This window comes from Vigna unguiculata, chromosome 4 (genome assembly GCF_037176805.1).
Source record: "Vigna unguiculata cultivar grain cowpea cultivar isolate G323 ecotype 2 chromosome 4, ASM3717680v1, whole genome shotgun sequence".
Lineage (NCBI taxonomy): Eukaryota > Viridiplantae > Streptophyta > Magnoliopsida > Fabales > Fabaceae > Vigna > Vigna unguiculata.
The window spans coordinates 2441224-2462088 of record NC_140795.1 but is presented as its reverse complement, the minus strand read 5'-3'; the positions used below and the strand labels follow the sequence as shown (position 1 = coordinate 2462088).

Genomic DNA, 20865 nt, shown 5'->3' with positions numbered 1-20865 from the left:
ACCGCAACATCTCACATACAACCCAATCAAGCATTCATTTTAAAAGGACTAATTTTTGTAACGGAAGTTAAGTTATGCATATCTTCAATCAAATTCTCAACAAAATGGTTTTAAACTTTGATGTAAGCACCGAACCCAAATTTCAAAAGGAGCATTGTTTTCAGCTCATGAGGGTTTCTTAATGAAAGTTAGGAGAAGACAACATGGAATTGCACAGTACAAAAAGGAAGAGTAAGTGCTCATTTGTGAACTTCTTGTTTACCTGACAGCATTCAAACTTCAAACCCTTATGACTGTTCAATTATGAGGCCATTAACAAATATAACACTTGCAAGATAAACTGTGGACTCCTCACTATGGAAGCCAGAAGTTTTAAAATATATAAAGATTGGTTATGTTGCATATAAAAACTATACATCAATTTAAGGGTAAAAACTTGAGGATAGTGCCACTTAAGGTCGAACCACAACTTCTTGCTTACAAACTGGACAGAAGTTTTTATGCACAAGCCACTGTTTTATACACTGAAAATGATAGCTGTGGTCACACTTCAATTTCCCCAACTCATCATTTGCTTCATACTCCTCCTGATCACACAAGAAAAACACATTAACAAAATGTTCAATTATTTAAAAATTAAAAATACCAGTTTTTATTTTGTAGAACAGAAACATATAGTTTTATACATTTTTTTGGGTTTTTTTTACATATCTGGAACAAATTTGCCCAAATATTACGAAAATGGGCAATTTAAAAAAAAATTATCAGTCATAAGTAAATTGTGTAGACTCATGACGACTTTAAAACAAAATCGTGAGGAATCCATACTACTTCATGAATTTCAGAAAAAATGAATTGTAAAGAATTATGATGACTTTAATATTAATATTAATTTATGAAAAGATGACTTCACTTCTCATACACTTACATAGAAATCATGTATAGTTCTCACGATTCTACTTTTGAAGTCGTCATATCATAAGTTCATACGACTTAGTCTATAATCAGTAATATTTTTATGACTTAGCCTATTTTCAAAATATATGGGGAAATTTGCCCCATATATGTAAAAAAACCCATTTTTTGGTGTTGTTATTTAATCAGAGTTGAAATTTTATTTTGATCATTCATATAAACTAAAGTTAAAAAACCAATTCTAACTAGAATACAACACGACAACAGATTATATGACATTTATATTTTAGCTACTTTACAAATTTTAAGAAAATTATGTAAATTTACACACTATTAAGAGAATAAAACCATCTTTTACCAAGTATCAAAGCTAAAAATGAGATGTCTATACGATGAACTAAAACAAAACTAGGTATTTCAAGAGTAACATATTTAACTCAACCTCCTGCAACGCTTATAAAGAAAATGCTAGTAATGTAACTTTACAAACTCACCTGACAAACACTGCACTTTTTGTCTTCTTGATGCTTTGATGCATCATTTGAACTTGAAAGTTTAACTTTCCTTATGTTGTGTCCCATCTCATCTTCTTTGAGTCCAGTGCTGACATGACCTATTCTCTCACCAAGCTCAAGCAATTGCTGTTACACAAACAGAAATATTTTACAATAAACAATGAAAATGTATGCACTGAGGGACAAAATCCTTACAAAATGAAAGCAATAGAAACCTTAGTAACTAGAGAAAGGAACTCTGACCTCGTACGACATGTTATCAACATCAAGTCTCCAGTCTCTAAATTGATCGTGTGAATTGAATCGACCCCCCATTAGTATTCTTCTTCCTCGGATTATCATAATCTTCAAAGTTCCAATAACAATCAAGATATACAACATATCATTCCTTGAATACAATAATAACTAAGCCAAGGATTCATATATTATACTTGTGACAACGACGTTTCTATACACACATTTGTTATTGTTAATAAATCAAATCAAAACCTTCACTGACAAGCCTCAGTTCTTTGTTTACACATGTAAACCCAACAGAGAAAAAGAAAGCATAACATAACATAATTCAAAATTGTGAGAAAGTAGGTAGCACCAAAATTAAAATGACATACTTCATTTAAAATTGAAAATTTCATTCCAATTTTTAAGAACCAAGACGATCCCATTTTTAACTCTTCTTACTACAAGTGGAATTTTGTTTCGATTTCAATCGAAATCAACAAATTATAAGAACTGTAACCACAAAGGTGAAAACTAATATGGTAAAACCTAATAATAGAGGTACCTAGTCAAGAATAAGAAAAGGTAAAATCTTCAACACACTAAAATAGGAAATTTTCATCCAAGAGGGAGTTCATACCCTTGTATGTCGACTATGAAGAACCCTTTTTACTCATTTGCAACATCAAACCCTTGTTCTCTCTTGTGCCTTTTCACTGCATCCTAAACAATGGGCTTGGGCTCTTTTTCTTCCCTTTTATTTAAAGATTAGTGTTTTTTTTAATCTCTTCATTTCAATTTAAATTTTTATATAAAAACAAACAAATACTTTTCCTATTTTTAAAATATATATTATAAAAAAAAGAAATTGGGCACAAAATATATAAAAATCTAGAAAAAATGTACAATATAATCCTAGCTGTGTCAAAATCTCAAAGCAATGCAATATTTTCCACTACCTGTACAAACACCATCATTCTATATAAAAAAAATTGCAGTAACTTTAATCATTATATAATAGTGTCAAATGCTATTAAATATTTTTCTTATTTAACCTGGATAACTAAGATATATTAACCCAAATTATAATGATTTCGTTATTGATTAAGTTTAATATTACTTTTACTTTTTATCTTCATATTTGCCTTGGCCCTCAACAAAAATTTTCTCACTTCGTTCATGAGACTTAGCAAATTCTCTGTTGTTATCCAACTTTCAATAAAGAAATATTTCTAAATTTAAATATACCTATTAAATACTCTCCTTTTTTTATCTATTTTCTCATCATATCATATATTCTATAAAACTATAACGTTCATTCTCTTTTTAAGATATATATTAAGTCTTGATGAATATTTAGGGTGTACATCAATAATTTCTTCTTTTGAAAGTGCTTTTTTTTTATTTAGTTATTATTTTTAAATTTTAAGATCATTAATTTTTATTTGTTATAGTTATACTTTTTTTCTCTAACTTTTTAATTAACATATATATATATATATATATATATATATATATATATATATATATATTCATTTATTGTAATGTAGAAACTATAAAAGATAAAATAGAATCTCATAATTATTTTAATTTGATAAAACAAAATTGTCTCTTAATTCTTACCAAACAACTTTAAACTATAAATAAATAGAACCAAAACCAAACCAATGGAATACTGAACTATATCTTGTTTATGCTGTAAAGACTTACACTTTTTCACCTCTGTTTTCACCACAATACTATGCAAAATGCATTAATCTATTCAAGTAATAATATCCTTTTTACCATGTTATTTCTTTTTACAAATTTGGACTAACTGAATATTAATCCATTAGATTGTGACATTACTTTTCTCACTTGATCTTTCCAATCAAGTCTAGATTATAAGTGTAGTTAAGATGTAAAAAATAGAAAGTAAAAGACTCTACAATCTTCTTTTTGACACCATATACTCTGGTACAGGACTAATGCAGGATTCAAAACTAGTAGAAAGTTTTACCAAAGTAGAATCTTTTGAAAAGGCCAATCCACAACCACACCAAATTCAAATTCTACTGTTGGTTTAACATATGCAGTAATTATTAGTTCATAAAAAGTTACACTTCAGAAGACCAAATTATTGTTTGGCACCATCTACTGCAAGAACATGGAGCTCACATTGATCACACAATCCTACATTTGAAACAACAATGTTGCAATACCACAATACATGCAAGATTCAAAAGTTATCATCATCAAATTCAAGAGTAAATAATCATTTTCAGTCAAATCAAATTCCATGACAGATAATATACCAATTAAGCAATGGTTCTTAATTATATGGAAAATCCAAATTTTGTTCTAAGTATCTGTGTATTAAACATGCTCTGTAATCTATTAAATCTCACAACATGAATACATAAACATCGAATAATTTATGCACTGATAGTACAAAGAGCTTTTACATTATCCTGCTGTAAAAACATTTCATGTGTGATAAGTTTATGGTTTTGCATAAGCAAATTACTCAGAAGACATCCCTAGCACCATTTCTGAGAAATTGACAAAGTGAAAACATTTACACTTTCCATACAATAAGAATTAAACATTTAAACTTATAACGAAAGGGCACAAGAACAAAAACCAACCTCAGCAAGACCATCAGGTGAAGGATGTGGAACGTGGCGATAGAATCTAGCAGTTCCAAAAGGGTCTAATCCACTACGTTCTGTGAAGATATCAGATTCAGCAGCATCCAGAAAAGGGAAGTTTTCTGGCTTTACAATGCGCCTTCCAAAGTAAGATGAACGCTGCCATCATATTTATGAAGCAGAGTTAGACCATGTCAGAGCAAGAGCAAGTAGAGACCAAAACAATGACGAAACTTAACTAACACCGATGGATCAAAAATCTCAACTTCATTGTGTGTAGTACAAACAATAGGATAAAACAAACAACTAAGAATGTTAGTGATGATAATGAGTGTTCTCTTTCACTTTATGTCTTCAAGGGGTCCACAAGAAACCAATCAAGAACTCCACCATGTGTTTGTGACTTGACTAGGAAATGGGATGCGTACACGCATTGAAGATGCTGGTAGCTATTTATACATAGTTCTGCATCTCATAAACCATCTTTTTAATCTTTGTCCTAATTACAAAGCTAGAGAGTATTGAGATCTGCTATCTGCTTTTCCTTGTATGCTTCTAAGATTATTAAGATCAAGTGGGAAAGTGTCATGTCATTGTAAGAATTTGTGTGCATGCATCTAATTCATATCTATCTATGCACCGACAAACTACTATGCTAAATTTATAAATTATTTTTAAAAATCATAAATAACTATTTTACTGAGTTGATATGTAAACTACAATAACCCTTCATGTCTTGTATACTAAAACTAATGCCTTCTTGTTGTGCATATATCTATTCAAACTAGAAAAGTACAAAAATAACATCTTTAAATTTTTAAAGCAATATCTAATAAAATATATGAAACACTTAATAATTATTAGCTTCTAACATACTGATATAGAAAACAATTTTAGATTTTTTGAAAGTTAATTTAGTCAAATCATTGATGTCGTATTTCATAACCTATATAGTATCTTTATTTTTCAATTATTTTATATCTCAGTTTGTTTTAGTTAGAAGAGAAAGATCCTTTTCATGAACATTACATCATATAGATCAATCAATCAACTAAACAAGGAAAACCAAAATGATTGATGATCTTAACACACCCTAAGGATCAATTCTCTCCAAGTTTGTAACATGACAAACACATCCAACCACAAAAACTAGTTCATCATACCATATACCATCTGAATAAAATTTTCGGACTCTATAGAAGTAGACATAAGAGGAAATGCTCAGAAATTTTCACATATAGAACAAATTACAAATCAACTTACACAGTGAGTTTATTAACTTTTACACTACTTGTAGTCATAAATTTCCCATCAGTTGAAATTGAAAAATTTCATTGGTAACACAAAAATCAAAGTCATGACACAGACAGAAACAAATTCACAGCAAATTCAAGGCCTAAATGATTGAAGAGGAAAGAAAGAACATTGTGAAAATTTGAGAATAGTATTGTACCTCCCTCTCCACCACATCAAGTTTTCCTCTTGCAGAAACATCCTTCCTAGCCACAACACAGTCCACAGATGCAGCAGCAGCAGCAGCAGCATCTGTTGAGAACCCAATACCAGGACCACACCAAACATCCTGAAAATCCACACATGTTCCACCAGAAACATCATCAACAACTCCATCACATGTCTTGTTACTGTTACTGTTCCTCCTGTGTTTTTTCTTCCTGTTCCTCTTTCCTTCCCAATCCGCCGAGGACCGAATCACCGTGGGCACAGAAACCTTCTGTGATGCTCTGACAGTGCAACCGAGTCCTCTGAAGCTTGCCGTAGAGAATTTTTTGCTGTTTTTGCTGCTGTTTTGGTCTCTGACATGTGTGGTTTCATTAGAGGTGGAGAATGAAGATAAGAGAGCAGAGATGGTGGATTTGGTGTGAGATGATTGGATTGTAGAAGGGGTTTGAGGATTTGGATCAGTTTCTGAAATGGGGCATCCGAATTGGTTTCTTGGTCTTCTCCACTTCATGTGTTCAGTCACAACAGGCATGGTTCAGAGAGAGAGGGAGAGAAATAAATGGTGTGAAGAGAGTTTGAAAAAGGACTGAAACATAATCTGAAACTGGTCTTGGAAGCAAAGGAGCTGTCTAGTTATGTGGAATGCAGAGAATGTGGATTTATTTTTTCCATGGTGAGAGAGGACATTAAATAATAGAAGAATATGATTGTTTTCAGTGGTAAATTTTTATCAAACAGAAACATTTGAGAGGACAGTTAAACTGCAACTTGACAAAGTAAACCTTCAATTTCATCTATAAAGTATTATTCTCTAGTACACAGTCCTTAAAATAATGAAAAACTACATTAAACCAACATTTTCAGTATTAGAAACATGTTAAGTAGCTCTTGAATTGTTACAGATGTTAATACAATAGTTAAGAGGGTGAGATTTCCAACTAATTATTCATGCATCTTATTAACACAGACAGCATATAACAGAGGGATAGGATGTGGATTGATTAGTTTTGAGATAATGTTTTACTTTTAGATTTATATAATTGTGGGAGTTACTTTCCTTAATGTTGTTGTTTGTTAAGTGGGGCCATGTTTGTCTTGTTGTTGGAATTGTGGGCATATGCTATAATTGAATAGGAGTGTGTGAGGCCATGGAATCTGACCACTTTTGCTTCTTTTTGTGCATTTTAAGCCAAACTGATGCAACACATCAGAGCTAAAGTTGGAAAACCTTTCCTCTCTCATTGTTCTTGGAGTGTAGTGCTTTGGCTTGTGGCTTCAATTAGAATGGAAAAGATGTAAAGGGGGCACAAGAGACCAATGGATCATATCTTATGCCATAAAAACATTAAATTATTAGGTGACACTGCAGAAAGTTAGATTTCAGAGGAAGGGTCCCATTCTGAAATCACAGGGTTAAAATCATGGATGTTTTTTGGATGTAGTGTGGCACACCCTTCGTTTTACTCGCACAAAATCATGAATCGTTTGTTATCATGTGTTGTGGGGTGCCTTAGATTTTGACCCAAGAAAAAATGTCTTGTCTTTCATGTAAAGCAACCTTGCTAGCTGTAACTTCCATGCATTCATTTTGGGGAAATTATCAATTATTTTTGCGTACATATATTCCACCAAAATTGATATGTGTGATGATGGAGAGAAAAAGAGAATAAACAAAGGCTTTGGATGAAACTTACTTGCAAAAATATTCTCCTAACTATTTCAACTCATTTCACTATTTGTGATTCCCAAGGTCCAATGCTTAATGAATGGGTCATGTTATATTATGCACTTCTATTATTAATCATATAAACTTGTCTTCACTCACACTCTATGAGAATTGATATGAATAAGAATTTGGTAAGAATAAGAGTAGTTTTTTCATAAAGTAATGAAGGAGAGAATGTGGTACCACAAAAAATATTATTAATTAAAGTGGTTCTTTAAAATATTCTATATATTTTATTTAGTTTATATTTTTTAAATTAAAAGAAATGTAAGAATGAAATCAAGTTAGCATTATAATGTAATGATATAGATAAAATACAAATAATGTGATTTATTAAACACAAAAATTATTACGAACTAAAATATATCTTAGAGATAAAATATATTTTAAATATTTTCGATAAAAATATTATATTGTTCGCTGTCTGTAATATCTTTTCACGATTTTAAAAATGGAGAAAGACAAAAATCCAATTATTTTAGGTATACATGACCTCTAAGGTTACCTATGACTTTAAAAGTGATAGGTATATATATTGTTAAAACTCCTTATGCTTGGAAAATGACCCTTCAACCGTTATGAAAGGTGTGTGTATTAGTTATCTAAACATAAGGTTATTACCAATACCAAATATAAGTTCATATACCCTTTCAAATCATGTGAAGTGTATGAAATGTAATGTGACTATAAACAACCTTCAAATGTGCAAAAACATATAAAATATATAATAATGGAATTGCTAAGAAATAAATAATTTAAAAATAAATAATTTTACACTGAATTTAAAAAAAAAAGTAGTTTTTAAAAAAAAAATGTAATTGAGTAATTTGTGTTTGGAAATGTGATTTCAAAATTGAAGAAATTGTGTTTCCAAACACAAATTTGAATTAAATAATTATAAACTATGTTTCAAAATATAATTTCTTATTTTTGTAATTTTTCTTGTTAAAGTGGTATCAAAACGCGACTTTTTTTTTTATTTTGTTAAATGTGTGAGAAAATGTATAAATATAATGCTTTTTTTATTTTATGGAAATTATGTTTTCATGTACAATTTTTTTTTTCTTTTTTGTTTTGCTTACAATATTATTTTTAATATAAGACTCTTCAACACAATCAGATTTGTAGAGATTTGTTGGTTGAATTGGATTATAAAAACAAATATGTAAAAAATGAATAATAAAGGCTTGAAACTCACAAATAAAAGTCACATAAACTCTTATATTCAAGAAAAAGAGTTAAAATTACTTATAATTAAATCTCATGATACTAGCACATAGCACTTTAACTTTGCGGTTATTTTTAAGGATGTAATATTGCACATATTTAATATAAATAAATTTCAAATTCTAATAGTAAAACAAAAAACATGTATATGGAGAAAGAGGAGTAGTAGAATTTGAAATTTATTTGTTTTAAATATTTACAAATATTATATCCTACAAGAAACCTAGGAAGTGACATTGCTATATACTCCATGACAAGTGTCAAATCTCTTTCTTCCATCTAAAAGTTTGTGACTTTCACTTATGAGTTTCACACTTTATAAATCGTTCAATTATTTGTCCTTACAATCCAATTCAACCAAACAATCTCTACTAATCAAATTGTGCAATAGTCTAAAATTGAAAACAATATAGTGAGCAAAATTAAGAAAAAAAAAAGTGTATGAAAACAAAATTTTCATGTAATAAAAAATAATGTTTATACATTTTACACCACAATTTAAAATAAAATAAAAGTCTTGTTTTGAAATATACAACTTCACAAACAAAAATTTACAGAAGAAAATATTTTTCAAAGCATGATTTTCTGATTATTTTATAAACATGATTTCTTCATTTTCAAATTGTGCTTACCTACCTTATACACCTTTTATTTTTATTTTTTTTAATTTACCTATTTTCATTAATTCAATGCCATTTGCGTAAAAGGAAAACTAGAGTGAAAAACTTAATGTTGCTATTTGAAGATCTTTTTAATTAAAGGCTTACATATAATCATTAATAATTTTGTAAGATGGTTTACCGGATGAGACATGAGACTCTAAAATAATAACATTTATTTTCCTCTTTGAAAATATTAAAATAATAAAGGAAAATAAGTTCTTCAACAAAATATCATTCTGTTGAATAATTACATTTTCTCAAGTTATAATAATAAAGAAAGAGAAACTGAAATTAAGTTTCAGATAAATCATATGGTGTACGAGTCATGATGAATTTTTTTTTTCTTTGTTTTGTGCATCCAATTATCAAAAATTATCAAAGGGACTTAACTAGGTAGAATGGTCTATCATGAATACAATAATGATACATAAGAAATTGATGTTAGACAAAACTTTAAGGTATATAACATATCTGTTATATCCCTTTGTCCTCTCCCAAACTATCTCATAAAAATATGACAATTTAGGATGAGAAAAAATATATAATATTGAAAAATTTAAATAATTGAATGATAAATACAAAAATATATCAAGAATTGATATTTATCAACAACGACATGTGTTCTTAGCATAAAGTCTAAGAAGTGAAGAACATTTAGTTTTACACAAAGATGATGATTTTTCAAGTAAAGAAGAAGAAATAAAATGACGTTATATTAAAGTATATACAATATACTAGTAAATATATTCAATACATTTCTCCTAAAAAAACTCCAAGGATTAAAAAGTTTACCTGTTATATTGATATTTATTACAATAATTTCTTTGAATATTTTCTATTCATCCATGAAATGCCAATCTCAATCAAATCAAGGAAGTACCAAATAACTTTAGAAAAAATAATTTCTATCTTAATTATTTGATACTTCATTGACTGACTAAGATAGATCTTCAGACATAAAATAAAATTGATAAACCTACGAGACAAGTCTATACAATTCTGAACTCTCACTTTGAGTGTCTTATTATGTTTTGTTATCACAATAAACTCTTTAAATGTTTTCTATTCACTCATGAAATCTCAATCTCAATCAAATCAAGGAAGTACCAAATAACTTTAGAAAAAATAATTTCTATCTTAATTATTTGATACTTCTTTGACTGACTAAGATAGATCTTCAAACATAATAAAAAAGGTAAAATTGATAAGCCAAGGAGACAAATCTATACAATTCTTAACTCTTATTTTGGATGTATTGTTATGTTTTGTTGAGCCACGAACACATATATATAGGTTGAAGGTGTAGGTCAATTCACTTATCATTGTAAACATGTCCCACATAAACCTGTTCTACATAAACCTATCTCACATAAGCCTGTACTACATAAACCTTTGCCACGTAATTGTTTTACATTGGTTAAAGAGTCGGTCGATTTGTCATATATTTTGTATAAGTTTTCTTTTAAATTTTTATTATTTTACACAATTAGTTATGTGTTTAATACATTTAGTTATTGATAAATTTCTAGGTGAATTATATATATATATATAGAGAGTGTAATTAATTATAAATTATTTATATTTATCCACGCATGTACACTTATAAAAAGTCTATATTTTACCTATTATTTTACTTAATTTTTAAACTCTTGTTTAAATATTTATTTTTTAAATTATTTTATAACTATTTAACATTATATTACATAGTGTAAATCCTTGTTTTGGACAAATAACTCAAATAAGCAATGAAAAAAAAAATCTAAAACATCATTAAAAAAATTAAATCTTTTTTGTGCAAGTTATCTCTTTGGGACTCCATTCTAAGAATTAAGTATTCTAAACTTATTTACTTAATAATTCCTCAATTTTTAAGTAATAGTAATTATACAATATAAATACATATATAATTGAAAATGTAGATTATTTTAAAATGTAAAACATACATTTAAAAAGAAACAATTTTTTGATAAATTTACATTTGAAAAAGAGGGAGTATTATTTAATTTTTATATATAAATAATACAATAAATAAATGCATAAATCAAATACTTTAATATTAAAGTTAAACTTATCATTCTTAAGAATATTTATAATAAGAAAGTATTCAATGTGCTTATTTATCTTTTCTTTTTAAATTAAATTTATGCATTTATTAATATCATGTATATATTTATAATATGAAGATTATTGAAAATATTTATAGAAACGTTTATGTATTCGTTTACTTTAAAGTTTACATAATAAATTCAGTGCATAATATGAATTATATTTAATAAATATAATAAAATATACTATATAATGTTTATATAATTATTAATAAAAACAAACATGTTCATTAAATATTTATATTTAATATGTAATTATTTAATTATGTATTTATGATTTTTACACATTAATGTGCGCATTTATTAGAAGTTTGTGTGTATTTACTCTTTCATTAATATATTTATTAAAAATATGTATTTATCCGGGATTTTGAGAATGATAAATTTAACTTACACATGAAATCATTTATGTATTTATTTAATGTTATATAAAATATTAAATGCTTAATATATATATATATATATATATATATATATATATATATATATATAGAAGGTTTGATAATCATACTTAAGAAAGATTGGAATGTAAGTGATAAAGGGATGACAACGGGGCGGGGCAGGGACGAGTTTCGATGTTTCATATCTATTCTCATTGAAAAAAACTTGTTCTCATCCTCATACCCAAACATGATGGATATCAAACTTTTGTCTCATCCTCATTCCCATCGAGTACCAAGTATATACTCGTACCCATACCCATATCCATATTTTTACTGTTTCAATATTAATTAATTAATTAATTAATTATTATAAAATAATAAAAAATCACGACAATGAAAACATAATATTATCAAATATTCAATATTAACAGAATGATTGTTCCTTTGATATTAAATATTTAAAAAGAATTTATATTATAATTATATACATTTCAAATTAAAATACCAAATAAAATTTCATGAGAACCAAAACATCTGTAAAATTTGAAAACATTAATGAATTATAGTTGATAAAATTTAAATATAATATATGTGTGTGTGTGTGTGTGTGTATATATATATATATATATATATATATATATAAGGAAAACAAATATTCAAATTAAAATATATTTTAAATGTTTGTTTACTTCAATTTTTTAAATTCTAATGAATATCTTTTTTATACACTAATGAAAGTTATAATACATTACTTAATTAAAATAAAGCAAAGAACAAATAATAAACTAATAATAATAAAATTTTAACATGGATATTGTATCTTTTGAAGTTCAATATATGTTGGATGGTGATAAAAAGAAATTCATGAAAATTACATTAAAATTTTATTTCACTGTAAATAAAAATTATTTATACAATTATAATGAATCTCTTTTTTATACACTAATAAAAGTTACAACTTGATCAAAATAATGCAAAAAATAAATATTAAACTAAGAATAATAAATTTTTAACATAAATATTGTATCTTTTGAACTTCAATATATGTTAAATTATAACAAAAAGAAATTCATGGCAATTACATTAAAATTTCATACTATAGTAAATAAAAATCATTTATACAATTATAATGACAAAATTACAATATGATAATGAGTTAAGAAATAAAAAATAATTATATAAAACATACCAAAATAGTATTTTACATTATAAAAATAAACAACAAATAAAAATATTAAAATTATCAAATGTGTGTCTTAGAAACAATTTGAAAGACTCCGGAATGAAATTGCACAAAGGAAAATAAATATTTAATTAATGGTATGATAAAATAAAAAATACTTTAGGGATCTAAGAAAACTTTTCAAATATCAACATAGTCAATGGTTGACAAATATCGAAAATTGTTTTAGTGAAACAAAAGATAGTTCTTCAAATGAAACAAAAATTAATAGTAATAGGGTAAAGAAGATAATTTTTTTATATTACCAAATAAATTAAAGGTTTAAGATATTGAACACTTAATTTGAGAGTGTTAAACGTTCTCATGTGAAAGGAAAATATACAATAAATAAAAATATTAACAAAAATTAGAAATATATAAATGTGAGACATAAAAAATATTTAATTGGCATACATCATTTGAACATAATTGCATAAAATTTATGATAAGATGAAAAATATATTCAAGATACAAATAAATTTTATGACAAACCAAACAATTAGAAGAAATGAAACTTTAATGCTAGAATTAACTATTTGAATTTTTTTATGTGTGAAGATATATTTTAACCTGAGAAGATTGAGGAGAATTTTAATATGATGATCTATAACAATCTAATTTTGTATTTTTGTTATTGTTCACACTCATATTTTTGGTACACTTTTTTTCGTGTTGTTAGAAATTTTTAATTGTGTTCTGGTTTTTCAATTAGTATCTATATTGAACCAGTGAAGTTTTATGTCTATATCAGCCTATCAATAAAAAAAACTTGACAAAACCAATTAAGTTAGTTTCACTTTTTAATTTAATTAGTTAACTTAATAAAATCAATATTAATTGATTTTTGAATTAGACTTTTTATTCAGTGTAAAAACATGAATTTGAATCAAATTAACACGTAATGTGATATTTTTATTATCATTCTTCTCCAAAAAAACTTCACTTACTTTCTTGTACCTAGTATAGTTTGTTATAGAAAACACTTATGTTTGATGACATAAAGCATCCTTTTATCAAATTTCTTTTACTTAGACATCATTCATGATGCAAAATGAATCACATTTTTTCCTATTAAAATATTGTCCCCTTCATTGTTTTCCAATTTATACTACAATAAAAGGGTCTACGAATTTTATCACGGAAATATTACCGACCAAAATTGTTACATAGCTTAACAAAACATATTAAGAAAGTGAAATTTAAGTGCATCTCAACTTTGTGGGACTAATGCGGTAAGGTTAGGTTAGTATCAATCTATATATTGTTATTTGATCATATTTCTAGAAGATGTGAAATTTTTAATGCACCTCTATATGTGAAGGACATCAAATGTAAGAGACTTATAGTAAATGATACAATAAGTATAATAAATCTCGTTACAATAGACATTAATATGAGTTGATACCATGTTAAGAAATTAAAATTTAAGTTTAACTCAGCCTTATATAATTAATTTACAAAATAAGGTTTACAATCACTTATATTTTATTATTTGGTCATATCTCTAGAAAATATGACTATAAGCATGTAAATGTATTATTAGAGCCTTGATCGTATCATTATGGACCTACCAAAAACACTCATTCAAAGATCATATTATACACTTGGTACAAAGGGTATCAATCCTCTTAAATGAAAAAAAAAAAAAACAACCCATAAAACTTAATAGCTTGAACGAACTATAACGCAAATTTAGAGAGATAAAATCATGCCTTTAGTTTCTATCTCAACAACTAAATGTCATCTACCGTTGGACAATACCTAAAGAACAAGATAAATGTATAAATCAAACCACAATACCTTAAATCATTACAAAAAATTGTGTAAGTTGTGATATTTATTTTTTATATTACGACATTTTCAAACGTCATTATTTACACACGTGACATTTTTAGAAAACGTCAAAATTCTTGTCGTTACAAAAATATAATATGGCATTTTAAAGTCAAATGCCAATACGAACGCCACTTTATATATTATTTAGAGTGACATTTTCAAGAGGTAATTGTTGACAATTAAAATCAACGTTATTACTTACTAGAAAACAAATCCAACGAAAATAACGACACTTAAAAATGTCATAATTCATATTATATTACGATATTTATAAATGTCAATATTTTAAATTATTAATATTTTTTGATAAAATATTTTATTATATATTATTATCACTATATTTATAATTTCATAATTCAATAATATTTTATTATAATTATTATCCACCTATTTCATAATTCCATAAATTTTCCTTAATAATGACAAATTTAATTATGAAAAAATTAAAAAACTAAAAATATATATGCTAATATACAAATAAAAATGAAAAAAAAAGAAATTTCATTGATTATGGAACAATTTTAAAATGTCGATGAGTTGAAAGATCCAAACATAAAATAAACAATATTAAAAGTCATTCTGAAATCGTAATACAATATACAATTCTACATTTAAATCTAATCCTAATTTGTTTTGCTTCCACCACTTGACCATGTTACATCATTTGAAGATGGGGCACCACTTTGAACATCTTGTGCATTCAATCAATAAAGAATATAAGTAATTGAATAATTTTTAAATATCAACACAGTAAGATTAATTAATTTTCTTAAGTAAATTATAATACCTCATTACTAGACGGATGTACCAAAGCAACAACCATTGTAATAAGAGGTTCAGGAATATCTTCTCTAGAAGCAATGTAGGCAAGCACTTTTTGTATTTGATTCATTTGATTATTGACAATTGCAAGTTCACTTTTCATCTTTACAAACTTTTCATCTGTATTTGATGAAGTTCTACTTGATGAAGCAAATTTGATTCCACTTAATTTTGCTGTGGGATATTGCTAGAAAACAAGAGTAGGACAAGCTCCAAATGAAATCCTCTAACCCGACCTAGATATTTTTTTTCCAAATATAACATCAAATGGATCATTTGGAGATATATCTAATACAATTTTTAGATTTTTCAACATCAAACCATCAATTGTTTTATGCATAAAAACGTCAAACATCATCATCATCTCCTAATTAATACCAAATTTATAATAACTGGCATATAATATTTCGTGTAATAATACTATGCAATTTGTTTGGTATGTTAGATGTAATAATGAATAATGAATAATGGGAGAAGCCTTCAATCCAAATTTTGGTTAAACACCAGAGTGAACAATATTCCTACAGGCAGAACAAACTATATATAATGCAGTGAACCATATAATGTTTATACATTTTACACCACAATTTTAAAATAAAATAAAAGTTTTGTTTTGAAATATACAACTTCACAAACAACTTCATAAACATGATTTCTTAATTTTCAAATTGTGCTTACCTACCAATACACCTTTTATTTTTATTTTTTTAATTTACCTATTTTCATTAATTCAATGCCATTTGCGTAAAAAGAAAACTAGAGTGAAAAACTTAATGTTGCTATGTGAAGATCTTTTAATTAAAGGCTTACATATAATCATTAATAATTTTTGTAAGATGGTTTGCTGGATGAAACATGAGACTATAACTTCTAAACTAGTAACATTTATTTTCCTCTTTGAAAATATGAAAATAATAAAGCAGAATAAGTTCTATATTTGATAACTTTTATTGTCGTTTTCTTAAGTTATAGTGATAAAGAAAGAGAAACTGAAATTAAGTTTCAGATAAATCATATTTTGTAGGAGTCATGATGATTCTTTTTTCTTTGTTGTGTGTATCCAATTATCATAGGCACTTAACTAGGTAGAATGGTCCATCATGAGTACAATAATGATACATAAGAAATTGATGTTAGACAAAATTTTAAAGGTATATAACATATTTGTTATATCCCTTAGTCCTCTCCAAAGCTATCTCATAAAAAGATGACAACTTAGGATGAGAAAAAATATATAATATTGGAAAATTTAAATAATTGAATGATAAATACAAAAATATATCAAGAATTGATGCTTATCAACGACGACATGTGTTCTAAGCATAAAGTTAAAGAAGTGAAGAATATTTAGTTTTACGGAAAGATAATCATTTTCAAGTAAAGATATTTAAGAAGAAGAAATAAAATGACATGTTACATTAAAGTATATATAATATACTAGTAAAAATATTCAATACATTTTAAAAAAACTTCAAGGATTAAAAAGTTCACCTGTTATATTGATATTTATCACAATAATTTTTTTGAATATTTTCTATTCACTCATAAAATTTCAATCTCAACCAAATCAAGAAGTACCAAATAACTTAGAAAAAAATAATTTCTATCTTAATTATTTGATACTTCATTGACCGGCTAAGATAAATCTTCAAACATAATAAAAAAGGTAAAATTGATAAACCTATGAGACAAATCTATACAATTCTTAACTCTCACTTTGGGTGTCTTATTATGATTTGTTATCACAATAAACTCTTTGAATATTTTCTGTTCACTCATGAAATCTCAATCTCAATCAAATCAAGGAAGTACCAAATAACTTTAGAAAAAATAATTTCTATCTTAATTATTTGATACTTCATTGACTGACAAAGATAGATCTTCAGACATAATAAAAAAGGTAAAATTGATAAACCTAGGAGACAAATCTATACAATTTTTAACTCTTACTTTGGGTGTATTGTTATGTTTTGTTGAGCCACAAACACATATATATAGGTTGAAGGTGTAGGTCAGTTCACTTATCATTGTAAACATGTGCCACATAAACCTGTTCTACATAAACCTATCCCACATAAACCTGTACTACATAAACCTTTGCCACGTAATTTTTTGCATAGGTTAAAAAGGTCAATTTGTCATATAATTCGCATAAGTTTTCTTTTAAATCTTTATTATTTCATACAATTATTTATGTATTGAATATATTTAGTCATCGATAAATTTCTAGTGAATTTTATATATAGTGTAATTAATTATAAATTATTTATCTTTATTCACACATGTACAGTTATAAAAAGTTTATATTTTATCAATTGTTTTACTTAATTTTTGTTTTCTTGCACAATATGCTTTTTTTCTTTACTTATAGTAAATAATAAATATATAATTTTTAAAATATTTTATAACTATTTAACATTATTTTACATAGTGTAAATTCTTGTTTTGGACAAGTAAGTCACATATGCAATGAAAAAAAATTCTATAACATTAAAAAAAATTAAGGTTAAATATGTTTTTATTCCCTTAACTTTCAGTAAAAAATAAAATTAGTCTATCTTGAAAACTTTGGTCCAATTAAGTCCACAAAATTTAAAAATTCGTGAATTTAGTCATTTTAACCAAATTTTGTCAACTTTATTTAGTGTTTTACATGCGTTTTATATATAATAACATTTGAGTTGTTTACACTGTTTGACAGATTTTCGCTTCAATGTTAATTGAAAAACGTGTATAAAACATCAAATAAATTTATGAGACTAAATTGTGACAAATTTTTGGAAAAGAACTAATTCTAATTTTTAATTTAAAGTGAAAGACCAAAAACATATTTAACCCTTAAATTTATCATTCTTAAAACCCACATAAATACATGTTTTTAATAAATATGTTAATCAAAGAATAAATACACACAAACTTCTAATAAATGCACACATTAATATGTAAAAAATATAAATACATAATTAAATACTTTTCATATTATAAATACATATTAATATAAATATTTAATGAATGTATTTATTTTATTTGTATTTATAGAAACATTAAATAGTATCATTTATTATATTTATTAAATATAAAATATAATTAATATATTATGCACTAAATTTATTAATTAAAAGATTATAAAAAAAAAACGGATGCATTCACGTTTCAATAAATATATTCACTAAATATCTTCATATTATAAATACATACATGATACAAATAAATGCATAAATTTAAAAAACTTAAATAAATACATTAAATTCTTTCTTATTATAAATATTTTTAATCTTAAAATAAAAAATATTTAATTTATGTATATATTTATTATATTATTTATATAAACATGAAATACTATTCTCTCTGTTTTTTTTTTAATTTAAATTGTTTAACGAATATTTTTTCTTTTTAATATGTATTTTTTATATTTTAAAATAACAAATTATTTCAATTATATTCTCAATTTAATTAACACATAAATATACCGTATAAGAAAATTCATAAATAATAACTAATTTTAATGACAAAAAATAATTAGTTATCATATGTACCGATTTATTAGTATTTAAAATAACTTCTATTGTGAATAAAAGTTATAATTGATTTGTGAATTGATATCTAAATTGATCACTAACATTAGTTACAAAAGTCTTGACTATCAAAGAAATTGGTCTCTAAATTGGTTAATTAACCTGAATTGGTCTCTAAATTCACTCAAAACTTGATTAATAGTTAATCATATTTAACACATAAATAATTGTGTAAAACAATAAAGATTTAAAAGAAAACTCATAAAACTACATGACAAATCAATCCTCTCTTTAACCTAATGCAAACTAAAGATTACATGGCGTGACATAGGTCTATATAGAACAAGTTTATATAGGATAGGTTTATGTAGACTATATTTATCTAAGGTAGTTTTACATTGATAAGGGAATTGAAATCCAACCCCCCGAGAATATCTTTCACATATTTCTTTGCTAGGTTTAACAATTCCACTTTTTCTTAAATATATTTGAAGATTTGTCTTAATCATTCAATGAAGTATCAAATAATTAAGATAGAAATCATTTTTCTAAAGTTATTTGGTACTTCCTTGATTTGATTGAGATTGAAATTTCACAGATGAATAGAAAGTATTCAAAGAGTTTCTTGTGATAAATTATACCAGGTCTTTGAATTTATTTTATCAGAAATGCATCAGAATTATTTGCTATTACATGTTGTATATTTTAATATAACATATCATTTTATTTATTCTTCATCATCAACAACTTTGCATGGAAATCACCATCTTTATACTCTCTAAAAGTTGTGTCATTCACTTCCCCAACCTTAAAAGATGCATTTCTTTGTTTACAAAACACCAATACTTTATTTTTGTGTTTGTCATTTAATTATTTATGTTGGATCGAGCGCTTACCACTTGGCCAAAAACTATAGCTATTACTTAGAGCGCAACTCTTTCTACTTAAGAACATACGAGCCCAAGCGCCATGGTTCGATTGTGACTCGGTCCACCCGACCTCCGCCAATCGAACTCATGACTTTGGTTCTGATACCAATTGTTGGATTGAACGCTTACCACTTGGTCAAAAGCTATAGTTATTAGTTAGGGCACAACTTTGTTTACTTAAGAGTATATGAGCCCAAGCACTATGATTCGATTGTGACTCCGCCCTCCCGACCTTCGCCACGGAACAATTGTTGCCACCCACAACAATTTCAATTTTTTATTGTATATTTTTTCTCATCCTAAATTGTGATTTTTTATGAGATAACTTTCATAAGGCTAAGACAATATATAGCTACACTATATATATATATATATATATATATATATATATATATATATATATATATATATAATATATATATAATTAAGTTTGTGTAACATCTATATTGATAATGGATTATTTTTTCTAATTAAGTGCATATCATAATTACATGCACATTAGAGTTTTTTTTTTCTTATCATGACTCTAAATAATATGATTTACATGAAATTTAATTTCAGATTCTCTTCCTCTGTCAATATAAATTGAGAAAATGAGAATAAAATCTATCAAAAAGACATGAGTTAATGAATGCAATTGATTTCAACCCTTATGTTAATTATTCGAAAGAATGATATCTTCTTGAAAAACTTTTTAT

General features: G+C 26.0%; 1 protein-coding gene across 1 annotated transcript; it reads right to left on the bottom strand.

Annotated features, from left to right (window-relative positions):
• Positions 1 to 209: 209 nt before the first annotated feature.
• LOC114181968 (uncharacterized) lies at positions 210 to 6415 on the bottom strand. Its single transcript, XM_028068684.2, has 5 exons — positions 5733 to 6415; positions 4277 to 4438; positions 1674 to 1775; positions 1410 to 1556; positions 210 to 587 (listed from the first exon to the last, which is right to left on the bottom strand). Exons 1-5 carry the CDS (start codon positions 6270 to 6272, stop codon positions 453 to 455), a joined length of 1086 nt encoding a protein of 361 aa, XP_027924485.1. The 5' UTR covers positions 6273 to 6415; the 3' UTR covers positions 210 to 452.
• Between the last annotated feature and the right edge of the window lie 14450 nt (positions 6416 to 20865).

Coding starts and splice junctions, on each gene's coding strand:
- LOC114181968 (XM_028068684.2), bottom strand. CDS start 6,272: ATGCCTGTTGTGACTGAACACATGAAGTGGAGAAGACCAAGAAACCAA. Junction 1,776..4,276: donor CACCTGATGGTCTTGCTGAG/GTTGGTTTTTGT, acceptor GGAACTTTGAAG/ATTATGATAATCCGAGGAAG. Junction 588..1,409: donor AAAAGTGCAGTGTTTGTCAG/GTGAGTTTGTAA, acceptor TTGTGTGATCAG/GAGGAGTATGAAGCAAATGA.